This window comes from Poecilia latipinna, unplaced genomic scaffold (assembly GCF_001443285.1).
Source record: "Poecilia latipinna isolate Pla-1442-1.1 unplaced genomic scaffold, P_latipinna-1.0 Scaffold974, whole genome shotgun sequence".
NCBI lineage: Eukaryota > Metazoa > Chordata > Actinopteri > Cyprinodontiformes > Poeciliidae > Poecilia > Poecilia latipinna.
Genome location: NW_015113590.1, coordinates 31,337 through 45,183, shown reverse-complemented (window position 1 = coordinate 45,183; position 13,847 = coordinate 31,337). Strand labels below are relative to the sequence as shown.

General features: G+C 38.2%; 1 protein-coding gene across 2 annotated transcripts in view; it reads left to right on the top strand.

Moving 5' to 3' along the window:
• Positions 1–13,847, top strand: part of LOC106958266 (beta-adrenergic receptor kinase 2) — a 55,988-nt gene that overhangs the window by 16,677 nt on the left and 25,464 nt on the right. For both annotated transcript variants that reach the window (XM_015050069.1, XM_015050072.1), the window contains exon 2: positions 6,106–6,182. In XM_015050069.1, the coding sequence (XP_014905555.1) occupies positions 6,106–6,182 (77 nt within the window). The remainder of the gene's footprint in view (positions 1–6,105; positions 6,183–13,847) is intronic.

The following is a 13,847-nucleotide window of genomic DNA, read 5'->3' as shown; positions in this document are numbered from 1 at the left end:
TTTTGAAAATAAAGTGTATTTATTTTTGGCAGGATGTGCTTGTATTATTATGTCATTACCATTATATCAGTTTAAAATGGTATTCAAACAATCTTATCGTTCATTGCAATAATTTTTGATCAGCAGAATTTATCGTGACAGGCCTATGAATGTGCTATAAAAGAGCACAAACACAAATGCTGCTCTTGAATAACATTCCCACTTATAACATGCTTCTTTAAGACACCAGTCACATAAAGAAGTATGATTTAAATCACTAATCGTCACCCAGTAACTACATTTAATCTTATTGTCATATTTATTGATGCTCTCATTTAACAGTGGAAAAAAAATAACAAAGCTAATAGTCCTGACAATACAGTTTTACTTGTGAACAGTAATTGGAATTTATAGTGACAATAATAAATGAAAATTCCTTTAAGAAATTTACCACAGTAAATGATAAACGATGCTATAAATGCCCAGCCATACTACCGGCTAATCTTATTACAGTAAACAATGAATAAAAATCATTCCTGTTAGATTTGTAGCCTAAGAACAGAATTTAGGAGCTTCCCATAAGTCAGATCAGATGAGCTTTATTTTGGTCAGTTTACAACATTACAAAAAAAGCAAAACAAAATAATTATTTAAAATAACTATTTAGCAAACTGATGAGCTACAATAAAAGGAATAGGCAGAAGCCAAGGCTTATACTTGCCTACCATATTAATAGACTCGGCAGTCTACACACATACACACATTAATACTTAAACATGCCTTTGTAAAGCTATACATACATGCACAAACCACCATTTGGGTATTTATGTTGATAAAACTGATAAAATGATGCGGTCTGAAAACCTAGGCACCACAGAACATATATGAGCTGCTGTTGCCTGGCTGATTGACGTCTTCCTGAGTGCAGGAACGTTGCTGCCTGTGGGACGATGACAGCAAATGAAAGCGTTCTTTATTGGGCTCAGCCCCCACATTGTTGCTGATTTTTTTAAGCTCTCTGAGAACCAGCAGCAGAACCAACGCCATGGCCCTGCACTCTTCTCGTCTCTGCCCACCTCTCATAATTTGTCCACATCGTGTCGATCCGCTGCAGGCAACCCGGCCTTATTTATCAGCACGTGCCGGCAGCCAGTCTGTCACTCAAAGCGCTCTGTCGCAGCAGGACCTTCTTTGTTGCCCCTCTGTGTCACGGTCATCTGCCCCCATAAGCTAATGTTGATGTTATGCCACAACTGTTGTTCCCAGCTGAGCTTCGCTCGGCTTAAACTCAATTGATAATGTCCGGAAGATGTCCGTTCGGTCCTTTTGTACAGAGGTGTGTCAATATGTTAACAGGTAGACAGATTATCTGTACGGCCTTTGGTCCAACTCGTGCTGTCATGCATGATTTATTACTGTAATAGATGTATTCATTATCTGGGTTTTCCCTAGAAGCCGTGTTCTGGAACGACCTGCTGCACCTTTAAGTTTTAATAATCTCACAATACTTGACTTTAACGGGAAATGTTAACCGTCTTTGTGGTATGCTGGGTTTAGTTTTAAACAAATAATCTAGTCAGCTGCTAGTGATTCAGTGGGGCAAGAAGGCCGAGTCTGAAGAGGAAGTGTCAACTTCCTCAGTTCTTGTTTCAGCAGCTGTGGCTGAAGCTGACATGTTGCATAGTGTTCACCAAAAAGGTTGCACCCATCTGTGTCATTAGCACCACTAGCTGGGGTCTTCTGTCACATAGCAACAAAGTCATGCCTTGTTGTGGTATTGAAATTACGAATGAAACAATTAATTGGATGAATCCCGATTAATTATTTAAATAATTGTCTACCAATTTAGGAATAGATCATTAACTGGAATATACAGACTCAAAAAAGGTAATTTACTGAAATGGCAACATACTTAGAGCAGTAAGCCAAAATGATACAAAAAAATAACAAAAAAAAAAATCTTAAGTACCTTTTACTATCCAATTATTAATCAGTTAATCCAAAAATTAATCACCAGATCAGCCCTGCACTATATTTTCATATGTTGTTTTCTTTGTAGCTGCATTTTATTAAAATGTTTAAAGTATGAAGAAAAGGTTTCAGCTAATGGTGGCGATAATGACCACATTTATTTCTTTCAGACCCGCTCTCTGTTGTTTATGGAATGTGTTCTTGTTTATTTTCTCCCAGTAGCTTTTGGAAATAGCTGTGGACACTTTTTGAAGAACATTTCAAAGATATTTTGATGTTGGCGGCCTTTTGTTTGCCTTGCTGCCGAGATGAACCCACACTGCTTTAATAATGTTACGGTCCAGACTCGAGGGAGACTGATCCATGACTCACAGCGCTCCATTGTGTGTGGCTTTTATTTTTATTTTTTTTTATGTCTGACTTTCAATGCATTGATAGGTTGTTTGTTTGAGGTCATTCCCATGCTGAAAAATAAAACCAGTATCAGTCAGATGCTTCTCTGGTTGCAACTAGTGCTGGATCTTGATTGATCCAGTACTTCTCTGGATTCATGATAGCAGAAATATTGGAAACAAAACACAAAGTCTGACCCACAGCACCAAACCATGACGGTGACCCGGGCGGTGGTAAGCTAGATAGCCATAGCTTACCACCGCCCTACTGTTGTAGTAATTAAGTAATCTATAAATAATTCTGATGATTAATCAAGTAACTGGAAAAAAAGGCCCATTTTGTTGCAGCTACTTAACCTAGTAAAGTAAATATACAAAATAAAATGCTTGTAAAAATGTATGGTGGTGACATCAACTAACTAACTCACTCACTCTTAAGTTACCCATTAACAACCTGTTGAGTAACTTGTGCAGCAGTTTAAAGTTTCGTCCCTGTGCTTCACAACTGCTTAAAACAAATGAACAACGGCATGGAGAGAAAAATGTGGATAAAACTGGAAAGGTGATGTGATCAGTTTGGCAGTATTTCAGTTATTTTAACAAAAAAATCAATGAATAATTAGTAAATATAGACAATTATATTGTGATACTTTTTTCAGCCATATGTGCAGCCTTAGTAAAAAAAAATTGCTTCCTTTTTTTTTAAATAAAACATTTTACTTCTGAAAATGCAATACATATCAAATATCACTTTCAGTCTATATAAGAAGTGTAGAAACTTTTTTTTAAACAAAATACTGTCAGTTATTTTTTCACGTCATTACTCTTCTTGATCAGCAATGTAATGTTAGCTGAAATGTATTTCTTTGTACATGTTTGACATTCCAGATTCTATTCCAAGACTCACACAGATAAAAAAAGTTGATCTTTTCCAAAGGGAACAAAAACGTGACCTGTTAGCAGCCAGTTGAAAGTGATCCATCACTTTTGACACCTTTTGTGTCAAAAGTGTCTCCCTCCATAGCTGCTGAAGGTACTTTGCATTCCTCAATAACAGCTTCGTGGTGGAAGTGAGAGCGCTGTGCAACACAAATAATCATCTGTTTGGAACACAGTGCGCTATATAATAAAACATAATTTAACGAAGCGTTGATGCAGATAATTTGCCTTGAGGAATTTTAATAGTTGGCGTACTCAAATCATTTGATGAGTCATTACAGCCCTAGTAACTATTGCTAAGAATATCAATTATGATTAGGCGTGCCACCATAACAAATTTTGTTAGACGATAAATTGTTCCAGAAGTTATTGCGATAAGCCATAATGTTGATTTGAGACCATTTTATAATGGTATGCAATATACTATTTTATACCATTATTATAGTGGTATAATAATACTAGAACACATTCTCAAAGATCAATAAACGTTAAATTCTAATGAACATTTAACACTGGAAAATGTCTTTCAGAAAATGCTCTAGTTGAGACCAAAATACCAGATCGAAAATTTTTTGTCCAGTTTTTGGTAGAAAGAAAGGGAGAGAAAAGAAAAGAAATCACACAAATTGAAATTGAGTTCATTTTAATTTATCATGCGATTGCTTTATTGATTATTATGACAGGCCTAATTATGATTGATCCACATTTTCCTCAGTCGTCTTCCTTTCAGGTTCGTTTCACCTTTGCTGAAATGGACCTTCCCCTTATAACACACACAACCTGAAGAGCTGTAAATTGTGTGCTAATTATAACAAATTGAAATTGCTGTTGTGCTGTACATGTGTTGGACTGTCCAACATAAGTATCATAATCACATGTTCTTGATGAAGTGCTGCCCTTATGGGTTCCACGGCTGACATGATCAGGTTGTTATAAACACTTGTTAGCTCCTGTCTTGTGTGCTAAATCAAACTCACAGGAGAACATGCACATCACTTCCTGAGCTTCAGTCTGTGGCTTGCTTAGCAGCTTATCTTCACCCCTGATGACTCCAGATAAAGACGGCTCAGCTCTCTGTTCTCAGGTCTTGAGACTCAGTCGAGTCTGTATTCACCACAAAGTCAAGTTTTGAGTCTTTGCTCGTCTTAAATTTGACTGAATTTCAAGTCTCGAGACTCATTTCTGAACAGTTGACTAGTTCTGTCAAAAAAGTGAGAATTAACTTATCAGAACAAAATAGACAGCTTAATGTCTAAAGCTACTTTTGCATTTTTATTAGTGGTGGTGGGACTTGTTTAGCATTTTTGCAGGGCTTTAGTTAATTGCAATTTATTTAAAAAATACATATTTGACAAAATAAGCTTTCTGAACCATTTGAGAGAAGTTTATTTTTTTACATGTTTCACCAAAGTAGGCAACCTATTTTTTTGGTCAATTTCAGTTAATTTATTATTTATGTAAGATTGGCTGTTATACTTAAAATGGCACTGACGGAACAAATGAAAGTTGTTGTTTTTTTGTTTTGTTTTGTTTTTTTGCATGTTTGACCAAGATTCTGAAACTATTGGTGCATAGTGTGCTGTACTGGTGCAGTTATCAAATAAGTTTGTAATTCAGTACATTTATGTCTGTGTTTAACAAAATAAATGCTGTAAGTCAATTCAGCACTGTTTTTCCATACCGTTTCCAATGATCATATCTTTGTACAATGAGACATTTTGAAAATAAATGTACTTGATGGAACATACCAACTTTGAAAAAGCCCTTTTTGTGATAGGAAGCACATTTGTAATAAAAACTTGGCTGCTGACCAAAGTGATGTAAAGCAGAAGGCTGGTGGATTTAGCTTATTATTCTGTGTATTTTCGGAGGCAGTAATCTAGGGTTGTCACGATAACAAATTTTGCTGGACGATAAATTGTCCAGCAGTATTGCGATAAACGATAATATTGTTGTTTTGAGACTATTTTCAAGTCATATAGTAATGGAATAATAATGCAAGAACACATATCAATAAACTTTAAATTCTGCTGAACATTTAACACTGGAACCCGAAGACATTATAAATATCCAAAATAAATAAACAAAACAGAAACGGTAAATAAAATGAATTCTGAAGGGTCTGTAAATAAATTTGTCCTTCAAAAAAAAGGGCGAGTTGAAACCAAGTCACCAAACTGAAGACTTTATCTTCCAGTTTTTGTCAGAACGAGAAAAATGATAAATCATGACAATGGAAATTATTGAGCTTGTTTTAATTTATCATGCAATTAATTGATTTATTGATTATTGTGACAGGCCTACGGTAATCAACAGGAAAAGTTTCAGAACCATTTACTTAATCAAATAGAAGCAATAAAATGTGTCCTCTTCACATCTGTGTAGTTTGTTTTAGAAAGTAAATAATTAAAATAGTCCAGAAGTCATTTCAGATGTCCAAAATGTCACCTGAAATTTAGATTTTAAATTGGTTGAGAAGTCTAGATGGCCATCGACATCCAGATGATTTTCTGTTCAGCCTGCCGCTGTGTGTGTTTAGTGTGCAGGGTGCTGATAAAGTGTTAATGAGCCTATGAGGAAGGGTGTTAATTGATTCATTCTCCTTGGGCTTATTCTCATTAACACCCGGTCCCAGGATAGCTTGTATCTCTGCAGGCCCCCCAGAAGCCTCCCATGTGTCCCGGTTCCCTCCCTGCAGTTCCTCCCTGTGGGGGGATGGCTGGCTGACTGGGAGGCTTCAAACCTGGGTCAGGATCTCTGAGGAAGCTGGAGGAGGCATGTGGATGCTTTAATAACTGACTTTTTTTTATTTGTTTTTTTACAGTATTCGCAGTGTAATGCAGAAGTACCTGGAGGAAAGGGATGAACTCACTTTTGACAAAATTTTCAACCAGAAAATTGGTAAGTCTGACCTCTTTTAAAGGGAGTAAAGCTTTTTCACACCTCGCATCATCCTGTGTCCTCTCCTCCATGTTTCCAGTCTATGATCTCTCCTCTGATTGTGATGATTTATACCATAAATCCTATATTAAATGTAAACATTAGCAGCGTTAAAATATCAGTCATGAGGTCCCATCCACCGTTATGTTTTATTAGCTTCTATGATTGTAATTACGTAGTTTCAAATAATGAACACTTTTCACATTTATTGGTACCTCTGGTAAAGATGTGTGAACAGTGGTGCCCCCCCTGTGAGCCCCTCCCCCAGAGAATCATTGTCAGGTCATATAAGCAGCCAAAATGTAACAGAATGGGACATGAAAATGTATCAGTCTCATGTCTATAAATAGATGTCAAGTGTTTTTATTTCTATGGGCTGAGTGTCTGTGGCAGAGTGGGTCTGCCTCAGGACGGCCTTCATCAGAGACATTTGAGAGTTGATCAACAAATGACCACATAGATTTGATCCAAATAAAATTTGTCTGATGCTTTTCTGATTGTCGTTGGAAAGCTAATAATGTGGCACTAGAGCCACAGCTGGCTGTGCGTGTGGTTTTCTGTGTAGTTTTCACCCAAAGTATGGCTGTAGAATCCAGATAAATGGAGCTGTGGTGGAAAACATCAGGATCAGCAGATGTTTGAGCGTTGGTGTCGGGCCTGAACCCAAAAAGGTGACGGGTCCGTCTCCAGCCGCGGTTCTTGTTGTCTCCAGAGGGGCTTTCTTTGAAACCAGGCAGTTGATCTGTGATGCTGCTGCTGTGAGGGCTGCATGTGGGCAGCTTGTTCTGCTAGCTAGCATCATGTCTGCTGCTTCCTGAGGCCGGCCGGTGGAAGCACCGCCTCTCCGCCATAGAGCACAGCGTCTCTGTTCACAGCTGACCGGCTGTGTGCCGTACCAGGGGACCGCAGCCACCCTGCAGGCCTGAGCTTGGTTTACTTACACTTCTCACCCCCCACCCCACCCACCCCGCCCCATGAGAACAGGCTGTGTTAATTGTCCCTGGCTCCGTCTTCGTCTCCAGCTCCTCTCTCTCTCCATCTCCATCAAGCTTAACACTCATTTAATTTCTGTCGGTTGTGTTCAGTTTCATCTCCTCCTTCCTCTCCGTTTTGGTGTCTGGACATGCATACAAGATGGATTTCTTTTAATAAGTCAGTAATACTTGGGGATTTCTATTGTCCAGAAAAGGTTTGAGCTCCTTAGGAAACTATAAACGCCCAAGATCACAGCAGGATCATGCATCTGTAGCAGGGCTGCAGCTAACAATTATTCTGACGATTAATCAATTCAGACAAGAAAATGTGCACATTCTGCAGATTTTTTTAACCACATAAGCCTTTTTATACAATATTAGAAATGCATTAAAATATGCAAATTAGCAAATATTTGAATCTGTTAAGTAAACATTTCTTGCTTGGGTGCTACAGATGTGTGTCCTGTGCTACAAATGATCAAGGGTTCACTAACGGAATGCTGTTTTTGAATTTTAGGCAGTCAAATGTAAAAAGGAATTAAATTATTTCATTTGCAAACATTTAGTGCATTTCTAATATTGTATATAAAAGTTTTAAATGGGAAAATGAAAAATCTTCAGAATGTGACCATTTTTTTTATCCAACTAATCATCAGGTCAGTCGATTACTAAAATAATTCAGCTGCAGCCTTACTTCTCTTATAAATAAGTATTTATCACAGAAAAGCCAGTGTCGAGTTATAATAAAATTTTTACTAATCCCAGTTGTTTGCCTCAGGTATTGGGTTGGACAAATAATTATTTTTTTGTCTAGAGAGTTTATAGGAAAAAAATCCAACCTAATTTTAATATAAACATTTTATTTCAAACACAAACATATTCATAACAGAAAGATGGGAATAAAACTAAATTCTCCGATGTAGATAACTAAACACGAGATGATAAATTGGCCACAATCTGTTGTTTCTAGGTATTGTATTCCCGGTGGTCCAGTTATTCCAATAACTGAGCTCAAAGAATGCGGAACTGTCTTCAGCCGTTTTGCAATAAGCTTCCTGGCTTTAGCCAGCTGTTTTACATATTTTATATTCAAATAGTTTTGCATGTTTCTCTGCATGAGGTGGCTGTTTGCACATTTTCTAAGAAATCTTCTGGAACAATGGAGATGACAGCTTGTTTTTTTATCAGTTCAGTCATGACAGACAAACCTAAACTTCTGCTTTACTAATACGACTCAGAAATAATTTCCATGCATTCCACTGATTTTCATGTTGCTACATTTAGACAAACAATACCCAGAAACTTCCCAGAAGTCTTGGTTTTAAGCAGCAGGCAAAGTGTCTGTCTGCATGAAGTGAAAAGCTGCAGTGCAGAGAGACTCTGCCATGCTGCGCCTTGTTTTACTACGATCAGCTCTTGTGACTCTCATGGCTGCAGAAAACCCAGATCTCAGCAAATCTTCCTCGTTCCTCACTGAGCTTCCACTTCCAAAACTCACTTTTTTTTCCATTCCAACTTTATCCTCAACAACATCTCCTTTTCTAAGGTGTTCAGATCGGTGAATCTACGGAAGACCAGCAGTTATGTCGCAGCTCACACATGGATCCTTTGTGTTGTTTAGGAGGAGCTTAACTTGCACCACAGAGATGTAAATAGGACTTTTTTTGGATCTGTATCAGGGCTGTGTGTGAAGGAGTATTTTAGTAATCGAGTATTCTATCGATTATTCAAGTAATCAATCATTTGATCAAATAAAACACTAGTAAATACTGCCATAAAAGCAGAATTAATATTGGCCCAAATTTTTATATCTGTGATTACCCAGTAATCACTCTTCTCTTATGAGAAAATCAACCTGGAACAATAATAACTCACTTCCATCCATATATCCATCCATTTCCTTACACCCTTGTCCCTCGCGGGGTCAGGAGGGGTGCTGGTGACTCTCCATTTCGGGTGAGAGGCGGGGTACACCCTGGACAGGTCGCCAGTCCATTGCAGCACTTTTTACGTCAAAGTGGATAAAAAATACACAGAAATCTGAAATTAATCAGTGCAATAATACAAATGAAAATCAGCACATTTTTGTTTAAAACGTCAGTTTAAGAGATGAACTGTCACTTTTCAACCTTTTCATAACTTTTGTGTTCATGTGAACAATGGGACCTTTTACACCTTTGCCTGTCACAAAACCAAATTTTACTGGACAATAAATTGTCCCAGAAATTATTGCAGTAAAGGTTGATGATAAAAAAAAAATGATTCAACTTAGACGGGGAAAACAGGCAAAAGTGGGAAGTAGTGCAAACTACTTCATATGTCAATTTGCATTGTTTTGCAAAATGCTGACTTTTCAGCGATATTAAAGGGGAGTGTCTCTTTAATGAGTGTTTTCTAAACAGAAGTTATAGCTCTCATTTTAATTTATTATGAAATTACTTGAATTATTGGTTATTGTGACAGACTTGACTCTGCTGCCCATTTGTTGCCATCAGAATGGTAGGAAACGTATTTTCTGGTTTGTCTGTGAAGCTACATTGCTCTAAGCATCGGCTACAGAGCTGGAGCGTCTAAGTACATACATCTTCACTCCACCTGCACGCATACACCCGCTGCGCACTTTACCGAAACAGCAACTAGGCAGCAGCTCTGGGTGAATGTTGAATAAAACAAAGGCTATATATACATTGCATGTAAACATTTTCATCAATCAATGAAATCTCCCAAATTCCACGGACAGAACATGAAATGTTTTAAGTCAGTTCAGCTGTTTTTCTGTATCAGATTGGTTTTGGACAATACTAATCGTGATATCGGTATTGGAAGTGAAAACGTGGATCAGTGCATCTCTGGTCACCATTTGTACAGGACGAGTCTTGAAAATGAAACATTTTCATCACTAGTTTTCATTTAAAACTGATAGAGGCAGAACAGAGCGCCCGTCAGTCAGAAGACCTCATGAATATTTTGGCACACACACACACACGCGCACGCACACACACACACACACGCGCACACACACACACACACACACACACACACACACACACACACACACACACACACACACCACTCTCCTACTGTACGGATAGTTTTAGGATATTTACAACCTAGTAATGAGGCGAAGCAGGCATTGGGAACACTTCACCATGGTAACGTTGAGATCTGGGAGCCGTTTCTACTCTAATATACCAGTAAATTATAGTTTTCTACCGGGATGATTGATTTCACAGCTGCGGCCGGTTCACTAATGCGCCCTGCTCTGTGTTTACTACTTCTGTTTTGTTTTTCGTCTCAGAGCTTTCATTAGTCTTGTTTTAATCTGCAGCATCATAGAAACCAAATTAAAAACGCATTAAAAAGCTCATATTTCTTTTAGATGAGATCTTCGGTGATTCGCTAGTCGTGTGCATCTCGAGGGCACAAAACATTCTCCAACCTGCTCGTTTATCGCAGAATGGAGATTTTAATACGAGGTTCATTTACACTAGAAGACAGTCCGACCTCATATCCGTGGGCTACTGTACTCCTGGGTTATGATCGTGTCTGCGTGTGTTTATTGGACTTCCAGCCGACCTCCCGGCTCCCCCTGGTTGTTTGTCTGAATATTTTGGATTTGTGGGCGTGAGTTACGATGGCATCAATTGCTTTCTAAAATGAAAGCCATAAAATATGACGCTAAACTCTGGAGGCAGGGGAGAGGAGGGGTGTCATTCACAAGTTGATTTGGATTTCATCATCCCTGCCTCTCTGCCTTGTGGCTCTTCCTCCATTTTTATTCTTTTTCTCTTTCTATTCTCTCCTAATATACCTCCCCCTCCCCATCTCTCTCTCTCTCTCTCTCTCACTTTTTGCTTTGGCATTCTCCCTCTCCATCTGTCAGACTTCTGGAACGGGTGATGGAGAGTTGTGGGTTGCTTAGCAACTGCGGTTGCTGTGGTAACTGTGCCAGAACTGCTGCATTTTGCTAGTCGACGGAGAGAAATGAAATTGATTAAAGGAGGAATGAAACAGGTGATGGGAATCGGAGGGAGACAGAGGTGCGCAGGGGGGTATTTCAGGGTGGGGTGGGTGTGGGGGTGTAAAAGGAGAAACCCTCTCGTGGTCGGCGTTTCCCAGAAAGCACCGCAGCTTGGATTCTGATGTCAGCACAGTGCCTGAGCCACCTGGCTGTTTATTCACCAATCATGATTCACGCCGTCTCTATTCCAGAGGATCCCACAGCAGCCGCTCCGACTCACCACGTCTAACAGTCGCAGCTCTATGACAGTTGTTTGCAAAAATAACCCCTCAGAGTGCACTTATAACCCCCTCCAACTCCGCTACCCGCCCACTACAGCTGTGGTATGAGATTGTCTTCCCCTCAGTTCCCCATGCAGGGATGTGCTTAGATTGGTTCTAAAATCTTTAATATCTTCAGGGCTGTTTTATGCCCTTCATCTAGTCGCCTCGGCATTGCTGGACAACTGAAGCACATCGCTCAAGTTCTGCAAAGCGTTACATGACGGAGAGACGTGCATCTTAATTCAGTTCTGTTCAGCTATACAGCAACACTTCATCCCAAGTCAACAGCAACGAGGCAGTTCAAAGTGCTTTACATCATAAAAACATCATTCAAGCTGCATTTCCATTAACTATCTAATGGCATTTAATACATTTGCTTAATGGAAACAGAGCAATTTTGAAAGGAGAAAAAAAAAGGAAAAAAAAAGCTCACCTTCAATAAGGCTTTAAGAAACGACATGAAAATAAGTTTAGGTTTCTAAACACTAATCCTTTTTCAATTTTCTTAAGTAATTTCTTACACGACTTTCCATTTTGTTAGTACTCTGTATCTTTGATATGTGAAATCATAAGCTCAGTTTGTTACTAACTTGTTGATCATTTTGCTTTTTCAGTTATCTGCAGATAAATTCACTCTCATTCAAAACTCAAAAATAGACCACTCAGCGTTTTTGACACCGAAAACCTGATTAGATCAAGTTTTTTATGAAACAGATGGGGAAAAACGCAGATAACTTGGCTTTATTTTAGAAATTTTGAAAACAAAAAAAGCAATCTCAATATTAAAGAGAACATTAAAGAGAATATCAAAGAGAAGGTCCGTTTTCTAGAATTTAAACGAGAGTACAGTTGCACTGGACTGATGCTGGTTGCTGTCAGAGTTGCTGGTTTAATTGTCATCATGTTCCAATTTTCTAACACACCAAAGAGACAAATTGTGCTACTCTTTGTTTTGAAGTATTTGGGCTAAATATGACAGAAAATGAAATTATTACTGTACAAGATTATTTCCATTTGTGCTTCAAAGCACTCTTCTTCAATTAAATTGGAACATTTAATCCAATTTATCTGATTTTTATTAAAGTACATCAAAGCATTTGCTTCTGGTTGATCTGGTTGTAGAAGAAAAATGAATGGAATTCTCAGCTTTGATCAGAACCGAAGAAGGGAAAACCGTCTGATTTGGAGACAGTGGATTGGTGCATCTCTGAAATGGAAACTCAAAACAAAACAAAACAAAACAGGAACACGGTTCAGAATTTGATGCTGACATTATCAGAACGTAAAAATAAAAGCTGACATTCTCAGAGATTCACAGAATAATCAGATCTATTGGAAAACTAGTTGAGAATCTAGAAAATGAAAGAGCTTCGAAATAAAGAATTTGAAGAATTGTGTATTGTGTGATGTATCTAACAATACATCTAACAATCATTTTAGTAATCGATTATTCAATCAAGTATTCATTGCACATTCTACAATTTTCCCTTAAGCATATGCTCAATCATTTGTACAATATATAAAGCGTGTTATAGAAATAAAATAATAATAGCTTTTTAAATGCGACAAAAAATAGCCTAAAATGCATTAACTGCATTCCTTTAGTGAACACTTGATCATTTGTAGCAGCTAAAATATGCTTCTAAAATCAACATGTGAAAAGCTCAGCTCTTTCTGCTTTATGTAGCATCAATGAAGTATAGAACTGGTATTTGAACTCATTTTTGGATTAACTAATAATTGGACAGCAAAAGGAATTTGAAGGATTACAGGATTTGAAGATTTTTGTTATCCTATATGCAAAATATAAATGTTTTTTGTACAGTTTGGGCTTAATTACTGCTGTGACTGTTTTCATTTCAGCAAATGGCCTTTATTTGAGTCTGTTGACAATTACTTCTATAACCGATTCATCATGATTAATGGTTTCAACCCTACATAAATCCTTTTTTTCTGATCCCTTGAAGACCACCGCATTTAAAATTTTCTAAATGTCATGGTATAAACTTGCATATATTTTTTTTCACCTTACATTCAAAGTTTCCAATCTTTTCCACCCTCACTAACATCACCTTTTACGTGTCAGTGTGACTCTTCTGCAGACCTGTGGCAACACTGGTGCATGTAACTAGTAGTGTGAAACTTCCAGTGAGTGCAAGAGGAGAGCTGGCGGCTTGGGCTGATGCAACTGGTTTCCTACCGGCGACCTCGTTGTGTTTTCAGGTTGAACATGTTTTTGAAGCGTGCCACTGTGCTTTCAGCCTTCAGCCTGTGCTGGGTTTCAGGTTCACAACCTGAAACCCAGCGACGCGATAAAGGTCACGCCACATGTTAGCAGACGCCTCGGTTTCACTCAGATGTCGTGCGC